Source organism: Calliopsis andreniformis, chromosome 5, assembly GCF_051401765.1.
Source record: "Calliopsis andreniformis isolate RMS-2024a chromosome 5, iyCalAndr_principal, whole genome shotgun sequence".
NCBI lineage: Eukaryota > Metazoa > Arthropoda > Insecta > Hymenoptera > Andrenidae > Calliopsis > Calliopsis andreniformis.
This window is the reverse complement of record NC_135066.1, coordinates 16,523,942-16,538,080: the sequence shown is the minus strand read 5'-3', so window position 1 is coordinate 16,538,080 and position 14,139 is coordinate 16,523,942. Positions and strand designations below refer to the sequence as shown.

The window sequence follows — 14,139 nt, the reverse complement described above, 5'->3', positions numbered from 1 at the left end:
ATTTTAGAAGAAAATTTCATAAATTTTATTCAAAAATAAAATCATGCGTATTTAAATATATTTTACGTAATTGAAGAATTGAAAGGAATTTACTTGCAATGAAAATTTGTATTTGTATTTCTCTTGGACTTCAGTGACATGTTTTAAGAATGAAATATCTCTAAAGAAGAAGTCAGTTGCAAACTTGTCCAAACTTTCCACAATGAATAGTAATCTTCACAGTTGTCAAAAAAGTTATATGTATATTTATATGCAAATGCAGAAGTCTTTTTTGCATTTGTAGAGGTGTTATGAACTTTGTACGCGAATTTTCAGTAAAAAAACGATAGACGGAGTTATCGTTAACGATGACGCCTGAAAGATCGAGTGGAATTAATACGAATCAGTTAAAAAATGTTCCGAATCTTTCGATCAGGTACTGATGTTTTAAAAATTCATTTGAATTGAATTTAATAAAATGTGAACGTTATATACAATAATTAAGAAATTATTTTACATGAAATACAAAGTATTTATGATCGAAAGTGATAACAGTAGAATGATGTGTCATAAAAAAAGAGTAATAAAGTTTACTTTATATCAATGAATGTACAGATTTAATAAAAGTAATTGCTCGCTAGTTCATTTGTTATTTTCATAGTCAAGATCTAAGTGCAAGCATTTAGAATGAAATGGCACATTAAAATGTTTTATTCATATTTACATTGTGGACTGTAAGTAATATTTGTATTATTCTAATGTAAAACAATTTTTTTATAGTACACCAGGTATATCATCACCATTTCCTCCTTCAAATGTTCAACCAGGGAACCCACCACCTATACCACCACGTCAACCAGTGCAAAATTATTCTGGATACAGTAATTATAGACCATTTGGACTGAATTATAATGGATATGGTTATGGTAGTCAATATAGAGGGTTCGGTGGTTTTGGAGGATATAATTCTTATGGTTTAAACCCTTATTCTAGCTATAATAATTATAACACATTTGGTGGACATAGCGGTGATGTTGAAAGTAGGCAAGTTGCATAATTTCTTTAAAAATAATCTAACACAGCATTTGAATTGGAATATCAATTCAATATTAGAACTTCTAGCTTTTAAAATATAATAGTAAAAGACATTTCAGAATAAACTTTTTATTTACAGATTTTATCAATATGTTGAAGATAGTACTAGGCCAACCTTTCAGTTAATTGAAACTGTCCTTCAAACATTTTCATCCATGACAATGCTTCTGGAATCTACATATTTTGCTTTAACAAATTCGTTCAAAGCAATTTTAAGTGTGGCAGAGAATATTGGAAGATTACGTTCTACTCTAGGACAATTATTTAGTACTTTTGCTTTAATTAGATTTCTGAAATGGTTGTATAGGAAAATAACACGCAATACTGGTAATGTTTATAAAAGTCACTTATATAGATTTAATGTTATTGTTATGTTATGTAATTTTACAAAGTATTGTAACTTTTGTTATGATCCAATTACTACTATTATTTACTAACATTGCAATTCATTGCACTTATTTAGGTTTTCAGGACAATGGTTCCATTAATGAAGAGTTTTGGAAAAAATCTGTAGCAAAAATTGAAAATGAAAATAATGTTAATGGCTCCTTTTGGTCTGGATTTTTAATATTTAGTGTATTTTTTGTTGTACCTTACATGATTCACAAAATTTCGAGTAATATTAAACATATTCAAATGAAAGGTACTAACAACAGTAAAATAATATTGTTATATTTAGTAATACTGGTAATACTGCTCTGTACAGAATGGCAATTAAATAATAATGCATACATTGTAGGGAAAGATCCAAAAGAATGGCATCAATATGAAGAACCCATGTATGTTGCAACAGTACTTTATGACTTTGTTGCAGCAAATAATGAAGAACTTAGTATAAAAGCTGGACAACAGGTTTGTCTTGCACCTCAACCTCTACAACCAAAAAATTTACCAGGATGGTTCAAAGCTACTGATAATATAAACGTTGGGCTTATTCCCTGCAATTATGTGAAAGTTATAGGAAAACTAAAAAAGAGAAAGGAAAATATTGAAGCAACTTCTCAAAATACCGAAAAAGCTTTTGCAAGCGAAAATAATTGCAAAAGTAATAAAGAAAGTTCTGAGATCTTAAAAAATGATGAAAACTTCGCAAATGGAATATAAACAATTAAAATTTATTTTCAAAAATTGAAATATTTTTCATTAAACTTTTTAAAAATATGAGATTTAAATCGAATACCAAATGTTTTACAGTTACAATCACGTAATTCCCAATTATTCAAGATTTTGTATCTATTATTAACTTATCCTGAAGAATACCGAAATTGCCTTGAAACTATGTCATAAGAAAACATTTTAAGAATACATTTTGTAAAAAATAGCAAAGAATTTAGATAAATTTTGATTTCAATGCAGTGATATTTAGCAATGTTATAATTAATTAAACTGGGATTCTATTATTACTGAGTTCTACTGTAAAATTTGACAACTCTTTTTTAGATAGGTTTAGTACATGGAATTTCTAAAAAAGTTATATGCAGTACTTATAATTATACTGCAAATCATAATAGATAATTTTAACTTTACTATAGTCATTTATTACATTGTTACATTTGTATAGTTTTCTATTTTGCTTAATTTTTGTTTATAATAAATTGAATATTTAAACAGAAATTATTAAGCGTATTCTTTATTTAAAGAACAAACGTTAAATATAATTTACAACCTGGCATTTATTTTTACAGTAAAGCTTGTTTGAAAGGATATTCATTTTTTAAGTTATCTCAAAAATGAATCTTTTAATTAGGCGAAAATTTATTACACGTAACAATATGTACGTATAATAAAAAATAATAATACATGTTTCTGTATAGGTAATATTTCCTTGAAGCAGTTGTATTTACCATAACAGATAAAAACAGAAAAACTATAATAAAAATAAAATGAATTATTGTACAAGGAAATAGTTTTCTCTCGGAGGAAAATATTTTAAAACATTTACATTCATGTTGACATAAAACACTTTATATAGATATATGTATTTATATATATATATATATATATATATTTTAATTTGAATGCGCACGCTCGCGCGCGCATATTTTTTATAATTTACAATTTTACTTTCTTTCTCTTTCCAACAACGTTGACGATAGATTCTACGTTCTATACAACGAATTCTGCAGTCATTTTAGCATTCTAAAGAAGGGAATGTTTTGTTAGGAAGGAAAAAAACAATGAAAAGAGAAAAGAGAAGATGATAACGGACTTTCTTTTTAATCAGTGAACTTGCGATTGGGATTGCTTCCAAACAGAGCCGAACGTATATCCGGTATCAATTGCTGTGCTATTAATTCTAATCTTGTTTCCAAAGTGTTACTGACTTTTATGCGTCCTGAAAAAGAAATAACGCAAAGCTTGATTTATCGTAATATATTAGTAAACAACATGTAGTGCAATCACAAGTATCTTTTTCTTGAAAAATACAAAATAATTTTAATGAAAAAATACCTTTCGCTGTAAACAAGTCAACACCGCCACAGCTATCAGGAGAAAGAAAATTATCTTGATCAATTTTAACTATAATATCCTTCTTTGTTATCTGCTTATAAGTATCATAAACAGAATCAAGAAGAGATTCTACTAGAGGAATATCTGCTTGACGCACACGAATAAGAACATGACTTTCTGTCAACTGCAAATTGAAAATTTAAATATTGTTATATAAATTACAAATATTCATGAAATCTTTAAGGAAGTGATAAAAAATGGAAACATATACCTGACAAAGGCCTTGTATAATTAACAATTTTAAAACTTCTCTGTACTGTGAATTATCGTGTGTTACTTCTCCTAATCTTTTCCTAGCTTCATCAAGTACATTACGTACATGATCTTCTCTAACTTTCAAAACTTTCAAACGAGCTTGGTTTAGCATGTTTGATGATTGGCTGTACAAAAAGATTAATAATTGTCACAATATAAACCATTATGTAACATTATGAATTAGTTTTTAAGCTGTATGTACATTTTCTTTTGAAGTTCCACTTGTTTCTCTTTCTTCTCATAGTATTCCATAATTTTAAGTCTTTGTTGCTGAACCAGACGACCTTTCTCAATATTGAATTCTTCTTCAGCTTTGGCATCAATTTCCTCAGCTTTTTCATTAGCCTCTTGTTCAATAAAGGCCATCATATGTTTAATCTAAAAAGACATTAGAGTTGTCATTAAAGAATATCGCAAGTTAACGTTTATTTGAAAATGTACATTAATTATAAATTTGTGCAATACATGTAAATCCTTAATATAACAAATTTTATTTTATTAATTAATTAAAAAATAATTTATTTAAATTGAAGAATTTATTTAACTATAAAAAAAAATTGGAGTCTTATTTTTTGTCATAATAATGACAAATATATTACTCATACTTTACAAATTTAAAAATTGTAAATTAAAAATTAGAACAAAATTTATTTTAAAAAATAAAAATATTAACAATTCCATTTTACAGCAAAATTTTCATTAAGTAAAATATTTATAATATAATTTAGAAAATAATTTAATAAATTATTTATCACTTGTAAAGAAATGACTTAAAATAATTTAATAGCTATACTTTCATCCACAAATTCGCTTTGCAAAATTGTTGAACATTATCTGCTCAATAAAATTTCATTCTTTAAAGTGTCGTCTATTATAGAACGCAAGGAAAAATATGAATTTGACAAGAGAATCTGCCAAAAACAAGTATTCTACCGAAGCAACAATATATAGAATAAAATGCAAAAATAGCTTAAAATCAATGCTCGAACGACAGCTTCAAAATTGTTTTAATCTGAATGGTTTCGTACCTGTTTTTGTACATCTGCATCGCTTAGTGCCATGGTGATGTTTTAGAATTCGTTACTTTCCTTACAGTAAAGATTTAAGGAACTGTTTCCCGAGTTTCAACGCGTTTCGATTAGAATTTTTCAAGGAGTCAACGCCTACTGACGAAAGTGTCTTCAGTTAATGATGATCATATGACACGAATGGCGCGTTCGTAAAAACGATTACACAGGTGCAACATATATCAGCGTGTTCCTAAAATGCACAAAACTGTATTATAAGTATCGATATTCATTTTCAAAAATTTGGTGTGTGTTAGCAGCTTGCTCGTAAAACTACTCATGTAATAATAAATATATATATATATATATATATATCTATATACTATATCGAATATATTATAAACTTTACGTTCACTTTTAATTAAGACAAGATCATTTGTAATAGCTATATTGTGTAATGAAAGAGCTTTTATAACGTTGCTTATTAAGTTCACTAATTTGCATGTAAACATAATTTTACAAGATTAATAAAACTTTACATGCAATGTTTTCGCTTACGTTTGGTTAAGTACAAAAAGATATGTTATTGTTTGATAAAATTATCTTTTATGTTGCCTTAACTGTTTGCAAAAGGTACTAAGTACACAGAACCAACGTATACGATGCAAAAAATCCTACTTTATTGTGACATTTCGGTACACTTCAAACGTTGAATTAACTAGCTCGTCTTCAGCGTGCGTGTCGGTGGTTGCGTTTCGTACTTTTATAAAAAAATACTGTTCTCAATCAGAATTTCAAATATTTAGACGATTTAACGCGATTTAACTCACTTAGGAAGGTAATGCCTGTTGATATAACTGTCAAACATCGTAGTTGACAATTAAATTTCAAGAAGGTATTGTTTCATCGACTCTAACCTATAAAGACACGCGTTGCCTTTCATCATCTGATTTGTAAAAAATATCAACAAACTATTTTTATTGGTAGAATATTCACTTTTCTTCATAATTGTTTCAATTGTTTTCAATCATTTATAATGCTTTATCGATTTCTTGCGTGTTTCTTTCTCCTCAAGAGGTTGATCTTTGTTTATCATACGTTGAATTTTAAGGTTAAGTTACTAGTTGATTTTAGATTTTAATGAACAGTTGCTTAATAACGTTTAGATCATAAATAAGTATTAAATTTAATTATTTCCGTACTCGATTTGTTGATGGAGAATTATGTATATCATATATTTTCTTAAAATTTTGCAAATTTAGTCCAATTGGAGAATGTGCATTAATTTTGATAATGATTTTCTATTTTCAGTTTAATTAAAATTGTGTATTACATTACTTTGTTAAATTCTTGTTGATGAAAGGGTGAATGATAAAATGAAAGGTAGAAGAAACAAATCTTAAAATAAGGATTTTATGTAGTATTTATTGCAGTTTATATTTCTCAGGTTGCATTATGTTAATTGTGCAATATATAAATATAAACAAAAATTCTCATTTTTTTAATTAATTGAATGACTGGTAATTCTATTGCTCCATATTAAAAACATAAATTATTTTACTGTTAACATATCGTTTAGTTAATACATTTTGTATTTAATTGAGTTATAATATTAAACATTTCACATAATAATCTGAGAGTTCTGAAACAATTAGGAGACTAAAAGTGCCAGAAATAAATACTTTGAAACACTGAAGACAATTAAGTTGTGTTTTTAATTCCAAGTAATTTTATGTATCAAATGTATGAACTTGAATTTATATTTATAGGATTACACAGAAAAAGATGTCAAGTGCAGAATCATTAGCAGAAGTAACAGATGTAGTTCAGATTCTCAGACAATGGGAAGAGGAACACACATCACCTACATATGATCCAATTCCAACGCTTCAAAGACTGGCAGAAATCATAGAATTAGAAACAGAGAACTATTTAAAAATGGATCCAGATCCATTTGATGAAAGACATCCATCACGAACAGATCCAGAGTGCAATTTTGGGCATATACTGAAAGTTTTGTTTAGAAAAGATAATTTTATGACTAAGGTGAGTTACTGTATAATATTAATTAAGTATAAATTTTAAGAAACGCATAATATAAATATTAAAGCAAACTTCAATAATATATTATATTTTCAACAGCTCATAAATGATTATTTAAGAGACACTTACTGGTCTCGCTCGGGTATCACAGGTCGTGATGTTAGAAAACTCAATATTGCTGCTTGTCGTCTTATGCTGGATATTCTTCCTGGCTTAGAAACCTCTGCAGTGTTTCAGCCAGATATGGAAGGACTCATACATCGTCTTTTTTCTTGGGCAGAAAAAAGTATAGAACCATTGCAGAGTTATGCAACTGGACTTGTAGCAGCTGCAATGGAAGTTCAGGAGATAGCTACAGGTTTGTTTCTATTCCATTACTCATTGAATGTTGTTAAAAATTTCGGTACCATTTATTTATTTATCACTCATTATTCAGGATTTAGAGAATTAAATGCAAAAATGGTTCCTCTAATGTTACAAAGACTTCATAAATTACAAGAGAAAGCACAGGAAGATAGACAACTTGCAGTTAATAATCGACCTTTTGCACATTTCGGTCAAGACAGAAATAGTGGAGGAGATGGTGAAAATAAAGGAGTTCCTGGCAAGAGAAAAGTAATAACAGTTTGTAATCTACTTTTTAATTGTATCATTTCATCTTATCTATCTCTAATTCTATCACTTATATCTTATCAATTAATATACCCCATATGTTACAATATTACAATTTCATTTAAAGGTGCGAGAAAAACGAAAAGAAAATGGAGTTCTCAAAAGTCCTAGTAATTATTTTTCCGACGAAGAGGAAGATTGCCTGCAGTCCTCAGAAGATTCCGCTCCTTTAGCTAAAAAGAAGAAAAACGATACAGAATGTGAAACCCCTGTAAAAAATGATGTCATGTATCCAGAAATAATGTCTCCACCTCTATCTGTACCAAAGAACTCCAATTATAATAATCAAGTAACACCATCTAAGACACAAAACACTCATGGCAGGCCATTGAATGTTTCCTCTGCACGGTGTAATCTGCAAAAAAATTCTGCGTCTTCACTACAGTGTTCTAGCACTCCATCTACGTTATTAGAAGGGAATTCAAACTCTTCATGGGCAGAAATGGAATCATATGTTATTGGAAATGTACAGATACATCCTCCAACATTAGCTACAAGGCAAATGCTTATACTCAGGTAAGGATAATTTTATTATATCTGTTTGTAAGTGCAATCTGTATAGTGTCGATTATTTAACAAAATTTTTCTTCTATTATACAGGTATCTTACGCCGATGGGTGAATATCAAGAATTTCTAGGCCACGTTTTTGAACAAAATGCTTTAGAACTTATTCTGAAATATATTAATGTCAGAGAAACAAAGGACAGTCGCTTGGCTTTCGAAGCTTTGAAGTACTTAGCTTCTCTTCTCTGTCATAAGAAATTCTCCATTGAATTTCTTAGTGTTGGTGGATTACAGAAACTTTTAGATGTTCCAAGACCTAGCGTCGCAGCTACTGGGGTTTCTATTTGTTTATATTACCTAGCTTACTGCGAAGACGCAATGGAAAGGGTGTGTCTACTGCCAAAGCATGTTATTTCTGATCTTGTCACTTATGCATTATGGCTATTGGAACGAAGCCACGATTCTGGAAGATGCCATGCAACAATGTTCTTCGGCTTTTCTTTTCCATTTAAAGTAATTTTAGAGGAGTTCGATGCACAGGATGGGCTGCGAAAACTTTTCAATGTGGTAAATACTTAGTCAAATTACATGAAAATTCATAAAACACATTTATCAACGAATTTCAGAGTTTTGTATTTTATACACTATTTAATTTCTTATCTTCTCTTTTTCTTAGATATCCACGTTACCTATTTTAAATATAGAAGAGGAGCCAGCATTAAATGATGATGAAGAATGTGCTTCTAGACAAATAGTTCGACATGTTGCGGTAGCTTTAAAACGGTACATGGAAGCTCATTTACATTTGAAAGCAGAACAATTACAAAGAGCAGAAAATGTTAGAGCAGAACGTGACACGTGGCAACCATCATTACCACCTTATAAGGCTTGTAAGCTAAGCAGTGAAGAGGTTCAAGCAAAGGTAAAGTAATCAACATATATTTTGTACACATGTATAACAAAGCAAGCTGTTATTACATTATTTTTCATGTCAGGTGGAGATACTTCAAGAACTAATGTCTGTAAGAGCAGTATGGCCACCAGTAGAAGAATTATATCGTCTTGGAGGCATAACGCTCCTTCTCCAAATCATTGCTTTCGCTAGAGAATGGAATTATAGTGGTCGAGTTCACACAACTTCTAGCGCAGAAACAGTACGATCTTGTCTTGATGTAATAGCTATTTGTTCTGTTGTGCCAAAAGTGATGCTGCTACTTTGCGAAAGAGTGGACATGCCGGATATGTCGATGACTATGGCAATTAATTTACTCTTGGCTGCAGCAGAATGTGAAATTATTGCAGATCCCGATGTACAGAGAGCTGCGCTAAGAGCTGTAATTAATTGTGTATGTGCTCCAATAAATAGGATCGGCGGGAATGTGGCAAGGTACTCGGTGACTGGTTCTGCCAAGAAAAAAGCGAATATTAATAACAGTGAAGAATTGATACAGAAAATCTGGGAAAGTGTTAGATCTAATAATGGAATAATGGTTTTATTACAACTGATGATGGTTAAGACTCCGATTACAGATGCAGACAGTATCAGAGCACTAGCGTGTCGTGCCTTGGCAGGCTTAGCACGTAGTGAGAAAGTTAGACAAATAATTAGCAAGCTTCCGATGTTCACCGATGGACAAATTCAAGCTCTTATGAAAGATCCAATACTTCAAGAAAAAAGGCAGGAACATGTCACGTTTCAAAAATATGCTCTAGAATTAATGGAAAGAGTTTCTGGGAAAGCAAAACCTACTGGAGCAGAATATGAAATTTCGTTAGCCAGTTTACATCGAGCAAATGTAGTAGCACAGACTAGAATACAGTACAATGAACAACAATTGAATCAATTAATATACCAACATTTAGTATCGAAAGGCTTAACGGAAACAGCTGCTACTCTTCACAAAGAAGCAAGTTTAGATTCCTCTGCAATAATGAAACCATTGTGCACATATCAGCCATTCACTTACCGCAGCCCTGTAACATCTGTAGTAAGTAGATAATGTTAATAAGAATTCTAATGATTAAATATTAAGAGTAAAGCGTAATACGAATTTATTTTTTCATTTAAGACAAGAAATGGATTTTCTCCTGGAGCTCCTGTTAATTTATACAACACAAGTAGATGCAATCAAAGAGAAACATCTTCTCGAAACAACACCACTCCTACTTCATCGTCTAGGTATATATCCCATTCGAATTCTGGTTCGGGTTCATCGTCTTTAACTCCCGGAAATAATATACGTTTAAAACTTTCTGACTGCCTCAATCAAAACATTATTCCAAATAGCACAAATCAACCAATTAAACTACAGATTAACCAAAAGTAAGTTGAAGTTAAGCTCACCTTAGTTTACTTTAAAGGAAATATCGAAAGTGTGTGAAAAAATAATAATATTAATTTCAGGAAAAATCAAGTCGATAAGCAACCTCTAGTCAGTTCAATGAATTGTCAGTTCAACATGCAGCCAACAGTATGCAGATCACTGCAGAAACAAATTTCAAGAGATCCTGGAGGTGGAGGACCCGGAGTAGCTACGTCAAATCCAGCCACTATAACGTTAGATTCTATTATCACAGAATATTTAACTAATCAACATGCACTCTGTAAAAATCCCATGGTTACTTGTCCACAATTTAATCTTTTCGAGTGAGTATATTACACTTCGATATCGTTAAAATGTTTTATTGTCCTGAACATAATTCATAAAAAGAGAACACTTTAATTGTAGACCACATAAGTGCCCTGATCCCTGTACAAGAAATTCAACACCAACAAATGTAACAGTAAGGCTGGCCAGAAGAGCTTTAGGTATGGATGGTAGAAGATTAGATAGAAGGCACATCTACAGTCGGTTTTGTCCTGTAAAAACCTTCCGACCTACTGACGTCGGAACCTTTACCTGTTGTATTTTCTCGGTAATTATTTTTACTATTATTATTTAGGCAATTTGTATACTTTAAAAATTCAAAACAAGCAACTTTATCTTTACTAATATCTCAATGTTTAATATTTTCACAGCCTTGCCAGCAATATCTAATGCTGGGTACTTACGCAGGGGATGTAAAAATGTTCAATGCATACACTGGATTAGAGGAAGCAACATATCCTTGCCATGAATCCTATGTATATCATATGGAATGTAACCAACGTGGAAATTTATTATTGACGTCCACTGCATGGAGAAGCCCCATGTCTGCACTTTGGAGTATAGGAACCTTCTTTGATATGAAGTTGTCTTTAGAAAATGAGGACTATGTCGAGTTTGGGAAACTTCAAGACAGAATTATTGGAACTCAAGGAGAAAGTGCTACAGTACGTATTTTTTCTTTACGTGTTTAGTCTGTATGGGAATTGACCATTGGTAATTTATCATTTTTATTTACAGATTTACGATATAGCCACAGGAAAATTACTTACTACCCTTACTCCTTCGATTTCTAATCAGTACACCAAAAATCGCGCTACCTTCAGTATGAACGATGAACTGGTTCTCAGCGATGGGATCCTCTGGGATGTAAATTCAGGAAAAGAAATTCATAAGTTTGACAAGTTAAATCAAACTCTTAATGGAGTCTTCCATCCGAATGGTATTAAAACGAATTATATATTTCTATTTAGTTGATAAAATTATTTTCATTTATAATCTATTTGATATTAACTAATTTTGAAACAGGTACAGAGGTAGTGTCCAATACAGAAGTTTGGGATCTAAGAACTTTTCATTTACTGAAGACAGTTCCGACTCTCGATCAAATGGAAGTAATTTTCTCTCCTGTTAATAATATTATATATGCTGTGTCTTTGGATCAAGAAAATGGAGATGAATCGCATTATGTAACTTCGTTTAAGACATTAGATGCTTTGGATTATAGTAATATTGGTGAGTTTTATTAAACTTTATCTAAGTTTTGTAATCTTAGCTATATTATATTAATGTGTACTAATTTAATTTTAATTGTAGCAACTTGTGACGTTAAAAGAGGAATCTACGGATTGGCTTGTAATAAATTCGATACACAAATAGCAATAGTCGAAAATCAAGGTGAATTCGATAGTATCCAAGAATCTTGCGTCAGGCTGTACGACGTAGGCAGAAGAAGAGATGATGAAGATGAAGCTGATGAAGACGATGATGAAGAAGATTTGGACGCAAGTGACGATGATGGTTCAAATTCTGGTTCTGATGATAATAATGCTGATGGTATGCACCTTATATTCTTAAATATTTTTTAATTTTAGTTTAAAAACTTAGTTTTATGAATAGTCTTATTCAAATCCATGTTAAATCTCAAATATTTCCAATTTACTCTCTGTTTTCTTTTGCTTCAATCAGACTCACAACACATATATTTTTTTAACATTTGTAACTGCTTTCAAATTACTTCAACTCTTATTCTAATTTAATTTGTAAACTTTTTCAAATATAATTCACTTAGAATTCGATTTTGATAATATTATATAAAGTGCGTGAGAACGATGATGGCAATGTTATTGCTTGCTAACTGCCAAACGAATCATAGTTTTAATTTATTTTATTTGTAATATTTGTACATGTCTATTTTGAAAAACATCGTTTTTAAATAGACGCAGAGAATCCAGATGCTGTAGTGGAAGAGAATGGTGATGAAAACGAGCGAAATGATCGTGAGAACAACGACGATGATGACGATGACGATGATGATGATGCGGCCGATGGCGATGATTCTGGAGAAGATATGACAGACTACAGCCGCTCTCCTGACTCTCCTGAATTTTCTCTCTCCGATGTAGATGATCTTGAAATTCTTTTTCCATAGAAGTCTTTCAAATAGGCGCGAAACAAATGAACTTTTGTCTTACGCAGTTCTAATGCATCATACAAATAGAACTTCATTTCTTTTGAAACAGATCATAAGGCTGAAGGGAAAAGTTTAATATAACTATTTGTTTTATTAATTGCCAATTGGCGAAATGAGAATATATATTTGGAGGACTGGAGAAAGTATTGGTACACAATCATTTAAATAATACGTACAATTATTTGTATAATAAAATATGAATTTTATTATATAATTTATAATTAATTGTATACTGAATTTGTAATTGGTTTAATTGGGAATTTTTTTTAGTGCTATGTTCTAGATAAGATTTATAATAATTAAAAGTGTTCTATATATGATGAGTAATTAAACAAGTTTAATTTTAATTAAATTGAAAAATAGCTTCTAAAATAGAGAAGTACTTAAAACGTACTCGTTTCGCCAATATTGAAATTTTTATGAATCTTCAGCCAGTAAATAAAAATGTGCTATTACAATTGGGCAATGAAATAATTCTAAAACCGGGTTACTCAGCAGCTACTAAAATATTAAATATTAAAAAAAAAACGATGGTTTGCTGATATGAATTTAAATTTCGATCGAATACCTCATCGATCGATTTCAGTGTATATACTATTATTATTTAAGATATTAGTTGTTCAATGAACCTGTATCGCATATTCTCTACTAAAAGATGGTTACTATTAAGAGATTCTCTTTCTTCTCATAATGAAAATTTTTATCGATCGAAAGATCTTGTTTAAAAATCACTGAAAGCTCGATTATTTTGAGACCTTAATTAATGGATACAGTAAATTTTCAAGATTCTTTGAACGTATACTTACATGTATATGAAAGAAAAAATGAATGCGAGGGAGTATGATCGTGTATATGTGTGTGTGCATTTAGCGAGGATGAAAACAGAAAGGGAGATTGTAAAAAGTTGATTTAATCCTGTCGTTTGTTATCATTAATAAAGAATCGTGAATTTGTATAGACTTGCTCTAATAAATAGAACCGCGCATTACGAAGAATTTTCAGTAAACCTATCAGTATTTTCATTCACACTATCTATTGCATATTTTTAAATAATCGCTTTTTCATAAATAAATTTGATCCTGCAATTCAGAAAAATATTTAAAACTCTCTAAAAGGTTCAATTTTTAATTCAGTGATCATATATTTTAAATATATTTTTATTACTGTAAAGTATCTTAAATATTCTGAAACTGTGAATGAAATATCTTATTTAATATTTGAAAAATGCGCGAC

At 30.3% G+C, this 14,139-nt stretch overlaps 3 protein-coding genes across 3 annotated transcripts; 2 read left to right on the top strand and 1 right to left on the bottom strand.

Moving 5' to 3' along the window:
- Nucleotides 1-221: 221 nt before the first annotated feature.
- Pex13 (peroxisomal biogenesis factor 13) lies at nt 222-2,858 on the top strand. Its single transcript, XM_076377536.1, has 5 exons — nt 222-415; nt 760-1,023; nt 1,154-1,401; nt 1,538-1,717; nt 1,814-2,858. The coding sequence occupies exons 1-5, from the start codon at nt 348-350 to the stop codon at nt 2,176-2,178; spliced, it is 1,125 nt and encodes a 374-aa protein (XP_076233651.1). The 5' UTR covers nt 222-347; the 3' UTR covers nt 2,179-2,858.
- Nucleotides 2,859-3,274: 416 nt separating this feature from the next.
- Nucleotides 3,275-5,052, bottom strand: Vha26 (V-type proton ATPase subunit Vha26). Its single transcript, XM_076377537.1, has 5 exons — nt 4,869-5,052; nt 4,043-4,218; nt 3,797-3,965; nt 3,526-3,709; nt 3,275-3,409 (listed from the first exon to the last, which is right to left on the bottom strand). Exons 1-5 carry the CDS (start codon nt 4,899-4,901, stop codon nt 3,291-3,293), a joined length of 681 nt encoding a protein of 226 aa, XP_076233652.1. The 5' UTR covers nt 4,902-5,052; the 3' UTR covers nt 3,275-3,290.
- Nucleotides 5,053-5,478: 426 nt separating this feature from the next.
- Nucleotides 5,479-13,861, top strand: Mahj (LisH and WD40 domain-containing protein mahjong). Its single transcript, XM_076377535.1, has 16 exons — nt 5,479-5,685; nt 6,617-6,893; nt 6,990-7,248; nt 7,327-7,505; nt 7,630-8,078; nt 8,163-8,634; nt 8,744-8,989; nt 9,063-10,055; nt 10,137-10,390; nt 10,472-10,714; nt 10,797-10,983; nt 11,087-11,380; nt 11,454-11,655; nt 11,742-11,948; nt 12,030-12,269; nt 12,653-13,861. The coding sequence occupies exons 2-16, from the start codon at nt 6,633-6,635 to the stop codon at nt 12,862-12,864; spliced, it is 4,698 nt and encodes a 1,565-aa protein (XP_076233650.1). The 5' UTR covers nt 5,479-5,685; nt 6,617-6,632; the 3' UTR covers nt 12,865-13,861.
- The last annotated feature ends 278 nt before the right edge of the window (nt 13,862-14,139 follow it).

Bases quoted from the DNA above. Each gene is read 5' to 3' on its own strand.
- Pex13 (XM_076377536.1), top strand. From the start codon at position 348: ATGACGCCTGAAAGATCGAGTGGAATTAATACGAATCAGTTAAAAAAT. The intron at 1,024-1,153 runs GCAAGTTGCATA...TTTTATTTACAG, and splicing joins AGCGGTGATGTTGAAAGTAG to ATTTTATCAATATGTTGAAG. The intron at 1,718-1,813 runs GTACTAACAACA...CATACATTGTAG, and splicing joins TAAACATATTCAAATGAAAG to GGAAAGATCCAAAAGAATGG.
- Vha26 (XM_076377537.1), bottom strand. From the start codon at position 4,901: ATGGCACTAAGCGATGCAGATGTACAAAAACAG. The intron at 3,710-3,796 runs GTATATGTTTCC...TTCAATTTGCAG, and splicing joins TTATACAAGGCCTTTGTCAG to TTGACAGAAAGTCATGTTCT. The intron at 3,410-3,525 runs GTATTTTTTCAT...TTTCTTTTTCAG, and splicing joins TGACTTGTTTACAGCGAAAG to GACGCATAAAAGTCAGTAAC.
- Mahj (XM_076377535.1), top strand. From the start codon at position 6,633: ATGTCAAGTGCAGAATCATTAGCAGAAGTAACAGATGTAGTTCAGATT. The intron at 11,949-12,029 runs GTGAGTTTTATT...TTTTAATTGTAG, and splicing joins TTTGGATTATAGTAATATTG to CAACTTGTGACGTTAAAAGA. The intron at 12,270-12,652 runs GTATGCACCTTA...GTTTTTAAATAG, and splicing joins TGATGATAATAATGCTGATG to ACGCAGAGAATCCAGATGCT.